Consider the following 15,601-nt stretch of genomic DNA (forward strand, 5'->3'; position numbering starts at 1 on the left):
GATGAGAGTCCCTTGAGGAGGCGGTGTAGTTGGGGGAGGGCATTTCTGGCATTTTGCAGTTTGGTGCCTAGTAACTTGGTGGGGGAGATTGTAAGGGCCACAAACAAGCTTGAGAGCCACCTGCAATCTGCAGACTGCCAGCCTATTTGCTCTAGCCAGACTCTTCCAACCTTCATAATGAAACTGTTGCAACACATGAATATGTCCTTGACTTGGAATTAGAGTCACATGGGCCATTACCCCTGCTGCCAGCTGACTTGCAGGCTTCAAAGGAATCAGGTTGGTAGTTCCATACATGCATACTGCTTTTTCAGAAGTCCAATCCTGATGTTGGGCTAAGACTATGACTTTGCTATCTGGATGAGTTCTTGAGTGCTGAAACCTAGAAGGTAGGAAAGGCATTCTACCACCATTGTCCCAATGCACAGATAGGAGTACCAATGTGTTACTGGTGTGTCAGGCCAAGGAGGATATGACTTGCTTGCTAGGACACATAGGAGGTCAGGTCACATGGATTGTCAGTGATTGTTAAAATAGTTTGCTCATGCAGGATTCCCCTTCATTTGAAGTACACCCGTGTGAGGATTTCTGGCTTCTCTCATGAGGCAATCATATCCTACAGTTGAACCTGGGACTCCCTGTAGAGGATTGCTCCATCAGTTTAGGGCTCCTAGTACAACCCATATAATCCTAGTAGAGCTCACTGAATATTTAACCGGCACCTGAAAAAATGCAGTGTCCCATAATATTGGCTTCTTGTGCTGTTCCCCTGAATGGTACTTTGTAGAATTTCTGTAAAGTTGGAGTAACCATCAGCTCGTTGTAATACTCCCTCTTCTGCCTATGGCATAATGGCTGAGGACCAAACATCAGAAAGATGGATGGAGCTTCTATTTCTCATTCCCCCTGGTAGGGCTAAATGCACATTTCCTGTTTCCTAACTCTATGAGCTCATGGGTATGCCTACAACTTTCCTTTGCCTGTAGCTGGAAACAAGACTTTTTTGGTGGAAGCATCCTGTTTGGGGAACAACATTTTTGGTGCCCGTAAGTTTATTCTGGAAAGTCAGAAAGCTTCTGATGCAATGTCTTTCTGACCTTGACAAACAAGCTCGTGAAAAATAAAAACATAATGAAGTGTCTGTTGAGTGTGAGACAGATGATAGTCAGCAACAGTTCAACAATGGAAGGTAATGTTTCCTTTAAAAAGCTTCTGAAAAAATAAAAAATTGTTTCCTTCTCACTTTTCCACCCTATTAACTCATGGTAAACAAAGCTGCCAGTCAGTAATTTGGTTCTGAAATGTCAGTGATGGCAGTTACATAGATCCGTTGTTCCCAATCTGATAGCTGTTGCACAAATGCCCGATTGGGCCGCATGTTTGTTTTGCATTTCTGGACGTAACTCCAAGCGTTCTATGAAGAAAGGTATAGAAGGCAAGGATCAGGAGCAGGGAAAATGTATGAGGAAAGATTTAGCCCCAAGCATCTTGGGAGAACAGAAGACTTGTACTGTGTGTTTACAAAGTCACAACCATCTAAGCCCATAACTAGGGAAGGCTTCTCTGTAACTTAGTGGTAGAATACATGCTTTGTGTGCCAAAATCCTAGGTTCAGTTCCTGATTCATCAATTAAAACCTCACCCCTTTTTATGTAAGCACAAATTAAAAGAGGCAGGGCTTCAGTTGTGCTCACCATGTTGACTCCTCCTGAAGACACCCCTGGAGCCATAGCCAGGTAGCACAACCCATGCTTTAACTTGCCACAGATGCCAGTCTCAGTTTCTAGCCAAGGGCCAGGTAGCAAGTAATGGGAAGGTCTCCCTGCTTGAGGCTTTGGGAGCCATTGGCCATCACAATAGACCAATATTAGGCTAAATGGACCAATAGGAGAGACTCAGTATGAGACACTTTAATGTGAGGTCAAGATTCATGTTCTAATTTGGGTATAAGGGCCACTGTATCATCTTTGGTTTCACATCTTCACCTTAGCATATCTGCCTAAGGATAAAATGGAGGAAAAGAACCAACATCTTGAGCCATTTTGAAGAAAAGTGAAATAAATGGACATTGTACATTTACAGTAATTATTAACTGCTGACTTAAGATGAGTCACAGCAACTGCATTGCCAGTATTTTCTTTCAAGGGAATAAGGGGGAGGGAATGAGTAAAAGAGTTAAGCGTCAATCTTATATCAATAACTGGGGTAAAAAAGTGTCTTGAGTCTAAAAAGCTTGTTCTAATAAGGTCTGTTCTTCAGAATGATCTGAATTCCTTCTTGAGAAATATACTCTTATTTTATTTATTATTAGTATCTTATCATAATATTTACAGCAGATAATATTTACAGTAAGGAATGCTGCCTATAATTCAAAGCCTGAACTTCCATGAATTTATCAATAGGACCCTCTTTTTAAAACTGTCTAAACTGGTTACCATCAAGCTCAATTTGATGGTAGAAAATTTACAAACAATGGTAGGTTTCTGTTCCAAGAGTCTTACAGTTGAAAAACTGACACAAGAAAGACAACACAGAATGGGAGAGAAATTTGGATGAAAGGACATATGAGAATAACGTGATGAGTGCAGCTACATGAATGCTCAGCAAACTGCAAAATATGAATTGGGGGTGGAGAGAGCTAACATCAGTGTATGATGGCCTCTCCCTACTTGTGCCCTTCAGGTGTTTGGGAAGTTACAATCCTAATGTATCTAGACCGCACCAAGTAGGGAAGGCTGTCACAGATATTGTCCCAATCAACTACACTCACCTTCAAGTAAAGCCTACATGAATGGATAAGGTAAGCCATCACCGCTGTGCTACACCTGCTTATTCCAAAGGTGGAGAAGACCAAGACTGCTTCTTTATAGATGTGAGAATCTAAACAAAGAAACGAAAGAATTTTGCACTGTTCCATTAAAAGTTTGAAGGCAATGGAATTCTACAGAAGAACAGTTTACTTTTTTCTTTTTACACTTTTGATCTTGATGCTAATTTATGTGGGAAAATAATGAGAGACAGTTGGGCCAAATGTGAATCCCTCAAGTTGCAAGCTTATACATTTATGCCCAGGAGGATGTCCTACTGAAGTCAGTGGGGCTTATTTCTGTGTCAAGGTATATAAGAGCCTGCTGTCAATGAGAAGGCATGCGATTATGGCCCCAGGGGACTTGAGGGCCTACGTGTCAACGAGTAGCTTATATATTCCAATAGGAAATGAAGTCTGTTTAATGAAGTCTGTTTCTAGAGAACTAAAAGATTTGAACTGACACATGAATTTTCTAGCAAGAAGGGATTAAAAGAACATTACTGTATAGATATGGTTAGAGAGCCAGTTTGGTGCAGTGGTTAAGGCATCAGGCTGGAAACAAGGAGACTGTGAGTTCTAATCCTGTCTTAGGCATGAAGCCAGCTGGGTGACCTTGGGCCAGGCACTCTCTGTCAGCCCTAGGAAGGAAGCAATGGCAAACCACTTCTGAAAAACCTTGCCAAGAAAACGGCAGTCGCCAGAAGTTAAAAAAGAACAAACCCTCACAACCTGAAGGCATACACCCACACACCCACAATATGTGGTTGAGATGGATTTGAGTTTTTCACTCCTAGAAGATTCATGGCAAAATGAGAGCTAACAGGATCCAAGTCCAGCTGGCCCTCCCTCAAGAGAAGACTGATATTTTTGACTGAATATGTTTTTTTTCCTTCAAAATCACTGGCACACAGTACTGTGATGCTTTCTACAGAAGATGCTCTCTAAATGGACTTATGTCTGGATAATTCAGTAAAAATGCAGACATGAATTAGTTACACAGGAATCTCTTCTGCGAATCAGTATGCAAAGGGATCAAATGTCCATTGATTTGCACATGTCTACTTGCTTCAGCAAGTGGTCCATATTCATTTATTCCTCTGTTCTCCTTAGAGAAGGTGACTCAAGTGGTTGCTGCATTTTATTTCAACATGGTTATAGGACACAATCTTCCATCATACTTTCCATGCACCAAACTGTCTTTGAAGTTTCAGGAGCAAGCCACAAAACATGATCCCAATTCTTGTCACTCCATCATAGCCCATCAGCTTCTGTTTCAGGCAACTCCATCATTTGGCCCAATGGTAGGGCTTGCTCTAAGATGGGGCCTTGAGCACAGCAGCAGCAGCAGCAGCAGCAGCAGCATCTCACTCCTGTCCCCCAATAGCTGTTAACACAGAGGCATAGTGCTTCTAATATTGGAGGCAATAAACCACCATAGTCATGACAAGCCACTAATACCCTTTCTGTTTTCCTTTGAAGACCAAGTTGGCAGCCAAGTTGGCTACATATCATGATAGTAAATTTCAGTTTGAATCTAATTTGTGTAAAGAATATTGTCCTGAATTTTCTGTCATTCAGTCTTGGTGAATAATAGAGCTGTGTGGTGCTTTGAAGGTGGAAGCAAGATATGCTTTGGGTGTGTGGGAATGTAAACATAGCACCTGTCAAACATGTCTTTTCCTGATCCTGGAAAAAAAGAGGCAGCTGCTTTAAGGAGTTGCAGACAAGTGCTGGGTGAAGCATATTTTTGCCTTTTTGCTCCCATTACCTCTTAGCCTGCTCTATCTCACCATGCTATGGGACTATCTATCCCATTAGCCTGCTCTATCTCACTCAGGCTATGGGACTATCTATCCCATTTATTATAGTCTCCTGTAATAGTATGACTGTGACCAATCCACATCACAGCTTAGATCCTAAATCCTCTGGCAATTAGCAACCTGATTTTAGGAGATCCCAAAATGTTCTGCTGGCATAAGAAATCTGGGGATTCTCCATTACTGAGATGTGATCACGGCAGGATCAATACCTCCCTGAACCAGCTAAACCACACTTTTTTTTACTGTTCTGACTTCATGAGAATATAGATCAGAAATCTGGGATTTCATTAATCAGCATTAACTCAAGTCATTCCATGATCTTTTTTTATTGTGCAAATATAGGAAGTTCAATCTGAAGGCTCTTAACTTATAGATGTATTGAGAATGCAGATGATGGTCCTGTCACTTTATTGGAAATGAGACGAGATGATGAAATGATGGGAAGATTGAATATACAGAATAAAAAGCTTAAAAAAGAGTTTGCGGCTACACACTTGCCCTCTGGACTGGGGGAGGAGAAAACTACTACAGTCTACTTACCAATGAAATGACAAATGTTGCTAAAGTGAGGGAAAAAATCTGCCTCCAGAGAATCAGGAATGGGAATATGAAGGAGTTTTTCTCTGTCTTCAAGGAAACTGGGAAAAAGAGAAGATCTACTTGGAAGCATGCAAAAGTGAATCAGCCCAGGCAAAACAAGAGTATTAGTACATCACCATATTATAACTAATTAGCATTGGAGAAGTCAGGATTCAAATTTCTGCTTAGGGATAAAGCTCATAGGATGGTCTTCAGTCAATCATCCTCTCAAACTGGCCTACCTCATGGGACTGTTGAAAGGATAAAATGGGGGGGGGGGGACTATATACTTTTTTTTCCATCCTAGCTTTTTTTGCCCACAGGTGCAGGGTCTGCTTTTTTCAGATCAACCAAATGTTGATCCATTGGTTGCGACAGGAATTGACCAACCCGCTTGTTGCCTGAGTCTGATGTTGGGAACTGAGAGAGAAAGACTGGCTCAAAGTCCCCCAGCCAGCTTTCATGCCTAGGGCGGGACTAGAACTCACAGCCTCCTGGTTGCTAGCCTGCTGCCTTCACCAGTAGACCAAACCGTCTCTTTAGGGGTGAACTATATACACTGTTAGCTATTTAGAGGAAGAGGAGTTTAAAAAATACAACAGAGTTTGCGAAATGGGCAAGGAACCATCGCTAATCTGAGTTTATGTTTTTGTAGATCTGTCCTGATTGTGCAGGGGATAGCAAATTGTCTGGCGTCTTTAAATGGGATGTATGCCTTCTTCCTCCCCTGGCTAGGATCTGAGCATGGAACCAAACTATATGCCTTTGGGCGGAGGGGCTTTTCAATCACCTACCCACTTCTATCAGACATTGGGGTAGTCGATCTTCGGCTGATGAGAAATCCACAATACTTTTAAAGCGACAGAAGGCCATGATAAGCTGGTCACGGATCTTTTTCTTCCAGGCTTTTTTAGGGAGGAACTAGAGGGGCTCTTTTTAAAACTATATTAAGCCTACTCTAGGACATTCATTTATAGATTTCATATGTCTGCCACTGCAAATTGTTGGGAAATTGCACCACTTTTAAAAAAATATATTCAACTGCTCAAATTCAATGGCATGATTGGAAATGACCTTACAACACCCAGGGCTAAAATAATGTATAGCAAAGTAACTATAGTGATGTTTCTCATAAGGACGGAAAAGCAGGGAGTGCTGACTCGTCTTGAGTATACTGTTACTGAGGGCTGCAAAACTCACAATATGCCAGCTTCCTCGGAGATATTAATGTGGGCTTTGATTTTCAGATCCTTCTGAATCTGGCTGTCGCAGGCTTGCACATAATTTCCCATGTACAGCTTAGCGGGCAGGATTTCTACTGGATAGGGCTTAAAGGCTTCCAGTTCCTGTGGGGGGAAAACATATCACCCAATGAAAGACACAGCTCTTGTTCAAAGTCACTGTTGAATCAAATTCAGGCTCAGAGAGTTGTAATCAATATGGCCAAGATCCTCTTGATTGCAAGAGGGGTCATTGAGTGATTAAACTTCACAACTCAAATTCAGTGGAGTTTAAAAGCTTTCAGGCTGAGATATCCCTGGGAATAAGTCCCATTAAACTCAATGATACCTACTTCTCAGTAGACACATGGAAAGCAGGCAGTGTGAGTTTGGCTAGAAGAGGTCTTTTAAACCAGTATATATAAAGGTTTAAAATTCAAAGGAGAATATTGTAGGGAGATAGTTCTTAAATAAAAAGCAAGAATCCTTTAAAAAAATCCAATAGGAATAAACGGATGCCACAGACCTCCATAAAGATGAAGGACTCTGATTTGTCTGCCTCAGCTGCCTACTGGATCTTTGGAAGTTTTTGCTACTTGTGGGAAAGAGAAGGAATGCAGAATCCAAATGCTCCTTTTGGAGAATAAAAAACTAGCTTCTGCTAGAGAGAAGGCCTGATACTATACTCAGCTTACTGCGTGGACATGCTGAGCAGAATCCCTCCAATAGCTTTAACCAGGTCCAATAAAAACATTATAGAATAATGGAGTTGGAACGGGCATTTAGGGCATCAAATGTAGCCTCTGGCTAGACATAAGAAATAATTTGGGGTGCAACCTACCTACTTAGGGATAAATTCTTTTGAACTTAATACTTGCTTTTCAGCAGATGCATATAGGAACGAGCCAATCATGGTTTATTCAATAAGCTAAGGCTTAGACAATGCACTCTACTTTACGGCAGAAGAAGAGTTCTAAGCTAAAATTATGAACTTATTTTCATGTGTATTTCTCCTACTCTCACACGTGTACCTGCTTTTCTTTACATTAACATCCTTGGCATGTTTTTAATGTACCCATTTTGTATGTACCTTTTCCTAATATTCACATCTTGGTATACATATGGATTGTAAGATGCATCCTAAAGTTCTGAAAAGTATGACTAGTTGCTTTTAACTCTGTCCAATCTGCATACACGGTTGTGAAGTGAAAATTGGGTATGACTGCATACGCGTCTGAACACTTCCATAATGACTAGCATTTGGAGATAGATATACAGTGGAACCTCGGTTTACGAACTTAATTTGTTCCATGATTCTGGTCGCACCCCGAATTGGTCACAACCCGAAGGAAATTTCCCCATAAGGTTCAATGTAATTACCGTTAATCCATTCTGGCGTGGAGGACAGGGAGGCGGCTATTGCTTGGAGGGAAAGTCCCCCTCCCTACAACCACGTGTCAGGGGCGGAAAATGGCCGCGGACCACGTGTCAGGGGCGGAAAATGGCCGCGGACCACGTGTCGGGGTGGAAAATGGCCGCGGACCACATGTCGGAGCGGAAAATGGCCACGGACCACATGTCAGGGGCGGGAAAATGGCCGCGGACCACGTGTCAGGGCGGGAAAATGGCCGCGGACCACGTGTCAGGGGCGGGAAAATGGCCGCGGACCACGTGTCAGGGGCGGAAAATGGCTGCGGACCACGTGTTGGGGCGGGAAAATGGCTGCGGACCACGTGTCAGGGGTGGAAAATGGCCGCGGACCACGTGTCGGGGCGGGAAAATGGCCGCGGACCACGTGCCAGGCGGAAAATGGCCGCGGACCACGTGTCAGGGGCGGGAAAATGGCCACGGACCACGTGTCAGGGGCGGGAAAATGGCCGCGGACCACGTGTCGGGTGGAAAATGGCCGCGGACCACGTGTCGGGTGGAAAATGGCCGCGGACCACGTGTCAGGGGAGGGAAAATGGCCACGGACCACATGTCAGGGGAGGGAAAATGGCCACGGATCCTGTTCGTACCCCGAGGCGGAGTTCGCAAACTGAGGTAAATTTTTGCGGCCAGAGCTGGTCGTAACCCGAAAAGTTCGTTAACAGAGGCGTTCGTAACCCGAGGTACCACTGTATGTGTGTGTGTGTGTGTGTGTATATATATATATATATATGTATATTCATCTATATCTATCTATCTATCTATCCATCCATCCATACACACACACGTGTGTGTGTGTGTGTGTGTGTGTGTATGGATGGATGGATGGATGGATGGATGGATAGATAGATATAAATGAAATTTTGAGGGCTGGTGGACAACATGAGCTGGGAAAGAATTTTCCCCAAATCGCTGAAAATGCCACAAGACCTGGCCATGACATCAAGCCAATTCCAAATCAAGTTGATGTGAGTCTGGAAGCCACTAGGCTGGAGACCAGTCTAGAAAGGATAGAAAGAAAGAATGACTAAGAAACAGGCAGCTTCCAAGATTCTCAAAATAAGCACAGAGAGGAGCAAAGAACTTTTGCTTCTTATGAGACCTTCCACGACTAATCTGAGTGTCAGGGAAGAGAGTTTAAGTTTCCCACCACAGGGATGGGCATATGTGTGGGTGTGCGTCTGCCTCTGAGGCATCCTGCTGCCCTTTCCCACTGCCAATTTATTAATGAAAGAAATAATACTCCTCTGACTTGAACAGAAAAAGGGAAAGTGTTTAAATATAAGGAGAAAGCCTCCTCTTTCCTCTGTGAAGTTTGTCATACCTGAGGCATCCAAAATATCTTCTGGGTCCTGAGGTAATGGTAGGAGGCTGTAAAGAGTTGGTAGCCGCCTTTCAGGACCATGACGGGGAAGCGTGTGAGCCGCTGCATAACTCTTGCACAGCGAGCCGCAGAGCCTTCTTTAGCGTCTAGAAGCAGATTATTGGGAGAAAAAAGTGTTGATGCATATTAATTTGTAGCATGAGCTCCTATAAGTCCATCCCATTTATTATTAGATTTCTTTATTACATGTTTATTCCACTGTTCATTTCAACAGGATCCAAGTCCTGCCTTTTAGAAGCAATGCCTCTTCCTATATATCTGTCCCTCCACTGTTATTGTCCTAGTATTTATTTCTTTATGGTTATGCATCTCATGGCAATGGCTCTACAGAATAACAGTATAGGAGCTAGCCAGTTATTTTTTGCTGTAAGCTTGCAGAATCCCCCCCCCCCCCCGCCAAAGGCTGAAAAGAAAGGTGTTTCTAAGGCAGACACTTGTCAAGGAGCAGAGGATTTATCTTCCTCCTTAAATCCTATTTACATGTATGACTGATTTAACATAAAATGTACTATATTCAGATGATGGTTTCTTTCTTAATTCTCTTATGTCCGCTCCTGTGTCGAATGCTAGATGGAGAGAAGAAAAAACAAGGATTTAAAACAGGGTTTTGAAGCTGTTATTATAAGATGTAGAAGCATTTGCCCCATTTTAGAAGTTTCTCCATGCACACCATTTGCTACAGCAGGCTGGCTCATTTCAGCAGCCTCAGGTAGAGTAAGGCAACTGCTTGATGCAATTAAGCCTTTTGATAGGCTGACCTTAGCCTGTCAGGATGCCAATGGTCATGATGGCTGGGAATTCTAGATATTGATTCCAATACATCTGAATATCACCAAGTTTAGTGAGAACAAGACATTTCAGAGCTTCACTCTTGAGTGAGCTAAGCCTTAGCAAACTACCCAGGCTCCTTAATTTTGAGAAAAAGAGGAACGATACGTCTTAGATCTGAATCCACTTCAAATAGATCATAATCCATGTTAAAAGCCGCATCCACAGACTCTGTTTTGCCATCATACACTACGCAGTATCTGACGCATTCCAGGTTGACAGATTGAGGTACCAAGTATTTGCCCAATGGATTCTTTAAAACAAACAAACAAACAAGGTAAATTAAGTACCACCAAATACAGATACTACAGTATGGAGACCTGTATGTCTGTGGTGGATCCTAGGAAAGGTAACCTAAGCCTAAGGCTAACATAGCAGTATTCAAGATCTGGTCCCATTCTTATCAAGTAAGACTGATTCTGAAACCTTCAGCTATGAAATAGCCCTTTCCTTATAAGCACACAGGCTAAGGCAATGTTGGATTGCCAAAGTGTGTGTTGGAGAAGATACGAGACAAGTTTTAGAGTAAAGATAACTCCCAAAGTCTCTTGTCACTGGTCATGCTTGCTAGAGCTAATATGAATTGGTTAAAAATATCTGAAGAGGACCACCAACCTGTTTTAGGATGTACATTCCTTAGCTTTTGAAGAAAATGGATACAGTATTACCAATGTTAAGACTATTTTACAATGTGTACTACAGTGTGTGTGTGTTTCTTGCCTCACCATGGTAAGAAACAATGCCGCTGTTTTTTAAAGATGGCTATTGATCTGTAGTGGGGGGATGCTGTAGCTGCAACAAAACTCGGGCCCCAAAAATGCTCAATGCTACCTTACAGAATCTGCTGTGGAACAACAGGTTTCCCAGGAACTACTGACTGCTATATTTAAATAAATTTCTAGTCTAGCATGAATCTGCCCTGCCAATTAAGAACAGTTTCAGAACCATTCTTAACCCTGACCCTAATCCTTCCTTCAAAAACAAGCCATCAGAATCAAAGAAATACATAAATAAAACCTAAATTAAAGGTGTTCACTTTCAAAAATTCAAAACAAGTATTTTCAACTTGAAACACTTCAGAATGGTGTCAGATCAGTAATGGAGCACTATTGGTAAGGTTGCAAAGTACATTCCAGCATGAAACAAGGCATTTTAAGCTTGTATTGTTTTGATTTCAAAACACTTTTCACACCACTAGTCCAAACGTTGGTAAACACTCATCACACAGGAACTTGGTTTCTTCCTTCTTGCCTTTTAGGCACCAAGCCAAGTCCATTTCATTTTCTTGCATATTTAATGTCAATAAAGTACAGGATGAGATCCTTTCAATTATGTTTCTGTTCTTTTATTGCTGTATCATACAATCCAATGTATGTTTACTAAGAAATAAGCCCCATTTTGTCTGATAGGGTTACATCAGGATAAATGTGCATAGGCTGGCATACAGGTAGAGTATGACCATAAAAGCAACAACTAATTTCTTTCCATATATTTTGGCAGAGAAAATTAATAGTTTGTAGCTACTAGAAAAATCTCTGCACAGAGAATGCTATCCTTCATTTAGGGTATATGAGAGGATTACAACTCATACACGTCTCCAGAAATAAACTCACTGTTTTGACTCGTATTGCTGTCATCAAGTGGCTTTCATTATATTCCCTCTTGGTACGAGCATCTGAAAGCAAAAAAACAAGACAAAAGAAAATATATGCTGAAATCTACAAGTACGAAGGACAGTGTAATGTAGTGGTTAAGGTGCTGAACTAGGAATGGCCCAGGTTCTAGACTTCCCTTAGGCACGGAAACCAGCCGGGCGACCTTGGACTGACTGTTGTATGTGTGCTAATGTCCTGCAGAGATAGGGTTGGCATGTCCACCACCTTGCCAATTTTGAAACCTCCTCACCCCCACTGTAGACATTTGTGGGTGGCGCAGAAATCTTGAGTAGAGAGACTCAAGTTCTAGTCCATTGAAAAAAGTTCATTGGGTGGTTTTGAACAAACCATTCTCTCTCAGCCCAACTTATTTCTCAGGGTTAGTTTGGTAGGGAAAAATGGGAGGACAGAACAGACATATGCTCTTGAATGAAAGCCAGGATATAAAGGTAATAGATAAATAAAATAAATATGGTCTTAGTGGATAAGAACATCTAGTACATCTGATCAGCTTCAGTCCCAAAGCCAGAGCAGTGTCCTCAAGGATTTGCTAAAGGATCAAGGGATGATCTCACAGATCAGTTGGCTTTGTATACAACTGGCTCATAGTTCTAGCAGCATTCAAACAGTAATAAAAACAGGATTTACATGAAATAGTTTTAAAATTTAGCAACAGTGGCATCTGTAACAAGCCATGTTGCTACTGTATGTATATCATGATGTCATCATGTTAAGGATGCAACTTAGTACATAAATCATAACATCTGCATCATGACTTCATGATGTATCACCATTTGCCCTCTTGCATCCACATGGATGCCCATGACTAGCAGGCACAATGCAGTATTCCTGTGTCCAACTGCACAGTGCATTAGCGTAACTATTTTTTGATAATAACCTTTACTTACCCAATAAACAGAGATAGTTTGGTTCTGCTAATCTAGAGATCTTTGTGGACTGATTCAACAAATTATACAGTTCTGTTGGTTCACACAAGGTCACTCCTGCCATCCCGCTGGAAAAAATTATTCAGTGCCAAAAATCCAATTGCATTCTCTAAAGATTAATTCTCGTAGTAGGCTAATTCACAGTCATATGACTCATCCATTAATAGAAATAGTTCATATCTAAACTGAAATCCAAGGTATCAGGATGCTGTTCACCCTAAAAGCAGATGAAAAATGGGGGCTATTATGTAGAGATAACTCAATCTGGGAAATCGTATTAACTCAATCAAAAGATCTTAAAATGGTTTGCAAAAATCAGTGAGAAACCAGTCAGTTAGGCTTATATACAGAAAATACCTGATAGAAAAGGAAAAGAGATTATAGTATCTTTTACTGATTCTTTATTTACTGAAAGCACTCTGCTTAGTGCTTCAGATGGAATGGCTCCCAGTAGGACTCAATTGAGAGAGAGGCAGTGCTCAGTGGAACTGGCTTCATTGGAATACTGAAGGTGGCACTTCTTTAATTTATTTCCTCTGTCGCTAATAAATACAAGCTTCCTCATTGAGGGCTGAACTAGCTTATGCACTCAGTGATATAGTTTGCCTCATGTCAATTTCAGGAATAGCAGTATGACAAGAGTGATACAGACCATCAAAATTAACAAGATAATCACTAACAGTGTGTTTGTTTTTCACTTGGCCTAAGAATCCTGTTCAAAACTGCGTAGTCAAGATCACCATCTCCTTGTACCTCAAGGCCCAGGCTCAGTGGTAAAGTTTATATATATTTCATACTAGACAACCTGTGACCTGCTGGGTCATAATTTCAGAGATATTTCCTTACCAGATTCTTCAGTGCCTTCAACAATGACAGAGCTTCTAATGCATAGCCTTCACTGGAAAAGGTCTTAAAAATTCAGGGAGATATTCAGAGATGTATCTACCTTGAAATGCCCATGTCATTCATATTGAACTGTATAGCACAGTCAAACATCAGGAATTGACCACAGGAAATGTTTTATGATAATTTTTATATCATAATACATTTTATAAAATTTGCCAAATTTTCAATTTTACAGGAGTTGCGGGTCCTGGATTTTGGATGCATTCTGTAAGTTAGCCTATCTGAAGTACCTTCGTTCAAAAATTGTTGGCCTATGACATACCATTTTGCCCAGTTAAAAGTTACAAACAAACAGACACAAGAGTTTTAGTAGTATATAGATCTAAAAGGTCCCAGGTTCAGTCTCAGGTAGAGTTGAATGACTCTGAAAGCCTGGAGAACAGCTACCAGTCAGTGAATGAATGGGTTGAAGTGGGATAACAACTGCTTCCTCACGGAGGACTCAGTGGCAAAGCTTATGCTTTGCATGCCAAAAATTCCGATTCGGCCATTTATATTTCCACTAAGAAAAGTCCATATTTGAGAAATTGTGGAGCTTCACTATGGACAATACGAAGCAAGATACAGGCAATGATCCTCCGTGGAAGGATTCTTTTCAGGAAGGACAAGATATGACTATAGTTGTAACCTTATTTATGCTTCTGATACACAAAACTCAGCCTCGCCTTTTGGGGTTATCTTTGATATCTTTAGTAAATTTAGGTAAAGATATCTATATCCTCTCTTTATCATATACCTGATGAAATTAAATTAAACCATATTTATTTATCAAATTTATTTAGTTTAAATAAAATTGAAAATAAATTATGTAAAATACCCATCAACTCAATTCAGAACCATCAAAGATATTCGGGGGCATTATTAAAAAGTCCACCAACCTGTGCGGTTCATGACATCCATTGTCATGACAGCTGTGGTTCCTGTTGCTGTGTGTCTTCCCTCCACCGTCACCAGGGTAACCATGGAATCTACTACTCATAACACCGAGCTTTATGACGTTACAGTCACTATATCTGCATCCACTCTACCATCGCTCCTCGGCTCGCAGGTCCTCATCGGCAATCGCAAGGGAGAAAAACATCGCTGCGCCTACGGTTATCTTCTTCGAGCTTCCATCGCCCCTTCTGCGACAGGCCCGCCAGGTCCATGGAGTTCCTGTTGCCATGGACAGACGCTCTGCGGTAACTATGAGATGACGTCACCCGCGCTTTCGTACTCGCGCTTTCTCTCGCGATACACGACGCTAACCGCTTCCCTGAGAGGCTGGTGACGAGAAAATCGTCTTCCGCGAAGAAGCTGCAAGATGTTGCGATAGTTCCAGCTACTTGCCGACTATAAAATTGAACCAATTCTCGCGAGAGCTGGGAAGTTACTCCGTTTTCATCTTGAACCGTAGCATTATTAATATCACTTTCGGTTAACCTCACGTTGCCTGAGGGGCTACCTTCCCCCAGGACTAAAATGACCGTTAATTCCCAGGGGCCTAAGCAAACTTGAATAAATTGACAAGCCGGTGACAGCAAAACGAAACGAACAAGGACGGGCTTCCGAGAGTTTGAGGAAGGAAAGTCTAGCGAGAACTGGTGGAGCTCGAAATATGCTAACATGGCTCATTCATTTCTTTCAGCGTTATAACATTGCAGAGGCGGACGTCAGTTTTGTGAGAAGGCAATTCTATTCAGATTTTTAAAACGTGCTTTAGTATCTCATTTTGATAGGATGTGAGCATGAACAGAAATAACCTTTTCCGCCGATGTGACAAACATGTAAGTCAGACTTACTAACTCAGAGAGCTGCAGGCCCACTCTCGCGCGAGCTCTAAAACCAGCGAAAGAGTTCATTTTATTTACATATTCCATTTATATCGCCGCCCTGGGAGGCTTCCATAATTAAAAACAACAAGAATTAAAAACAAAAACAAAATGAAAGACATTAAAACCGATTAAAACAGGTTTTCCGTTTGGTAAAAACGGCGAGCAACAATCTCGCGACATGACCAACGAAAGCCTCGCGAGACAGAGAGAG

At 41.7% G+C, this 15,601-nt stretch overlaps 1 protein-coding gene across 2 annotated transcripts; it reads right to left on the minus strand.

Annotated features, from left to right (window-relative positions):
- Positions 1-750: 750 nt before the first annotated feature.
- Positions 751-15,578, minus strand: STYXL1 (serine/threonine/tyrosine interacting like 1). Of its 2 annotated transcripts, XM_088152195.1 has the most exons (10): positions 14,455-15,578; positions 12,632-12,887; positions 11,682-11,743; positions 10,177-10,321; positions 9,750-9,806; positions 9,181-9,326; positions 6,409-6,554; positions 5,170-5,267; positions 2,771-2,880; positions 751-1,414 (listed from the first exon to the last, which is right to left on the minus strand). In XM_088152195.1, the coding sequence occupies exons 2-10, from the start codon at positions 12,732-12,734 to the stop codon at positions 1,283-1,285; spliced, it is 999 nt and encodes a 332-aa protein (XP_088008321.1). In that variant the 5' UTR covers positions 12,735-12,887; positions 14,455-15,578; the 3' UTR covers positions 751-1,282. The 2 variants fall into 2 exon arrangements, with proteins under 2 accessions (XP_088008321.1, XP_025025993.1); XM_025170225.2 differs by lacking the exon at positions 12,632-12,887 and having other exon boundaries at positions 766-1,414.
- Between the last annotated feature and the right edge of the window lie 23 nt (positions 15,579-15,601).

The sequence above is a fragment of the Python bivittatus genome, unplaced genomic scaffold (assembly GCF_059951505.1).
Source record: "Python bivittatus isolate LINGU-HERP-01145 unplaced genomic scaffold, Pbiv_v1 ctg000690_np1212, whole genome shotgun sequence".
NCBI lineage: Eukaryota > Metazoa > Chordata > Lepidosauria > Squamata > Pythonidae > Python > Python bivittatus.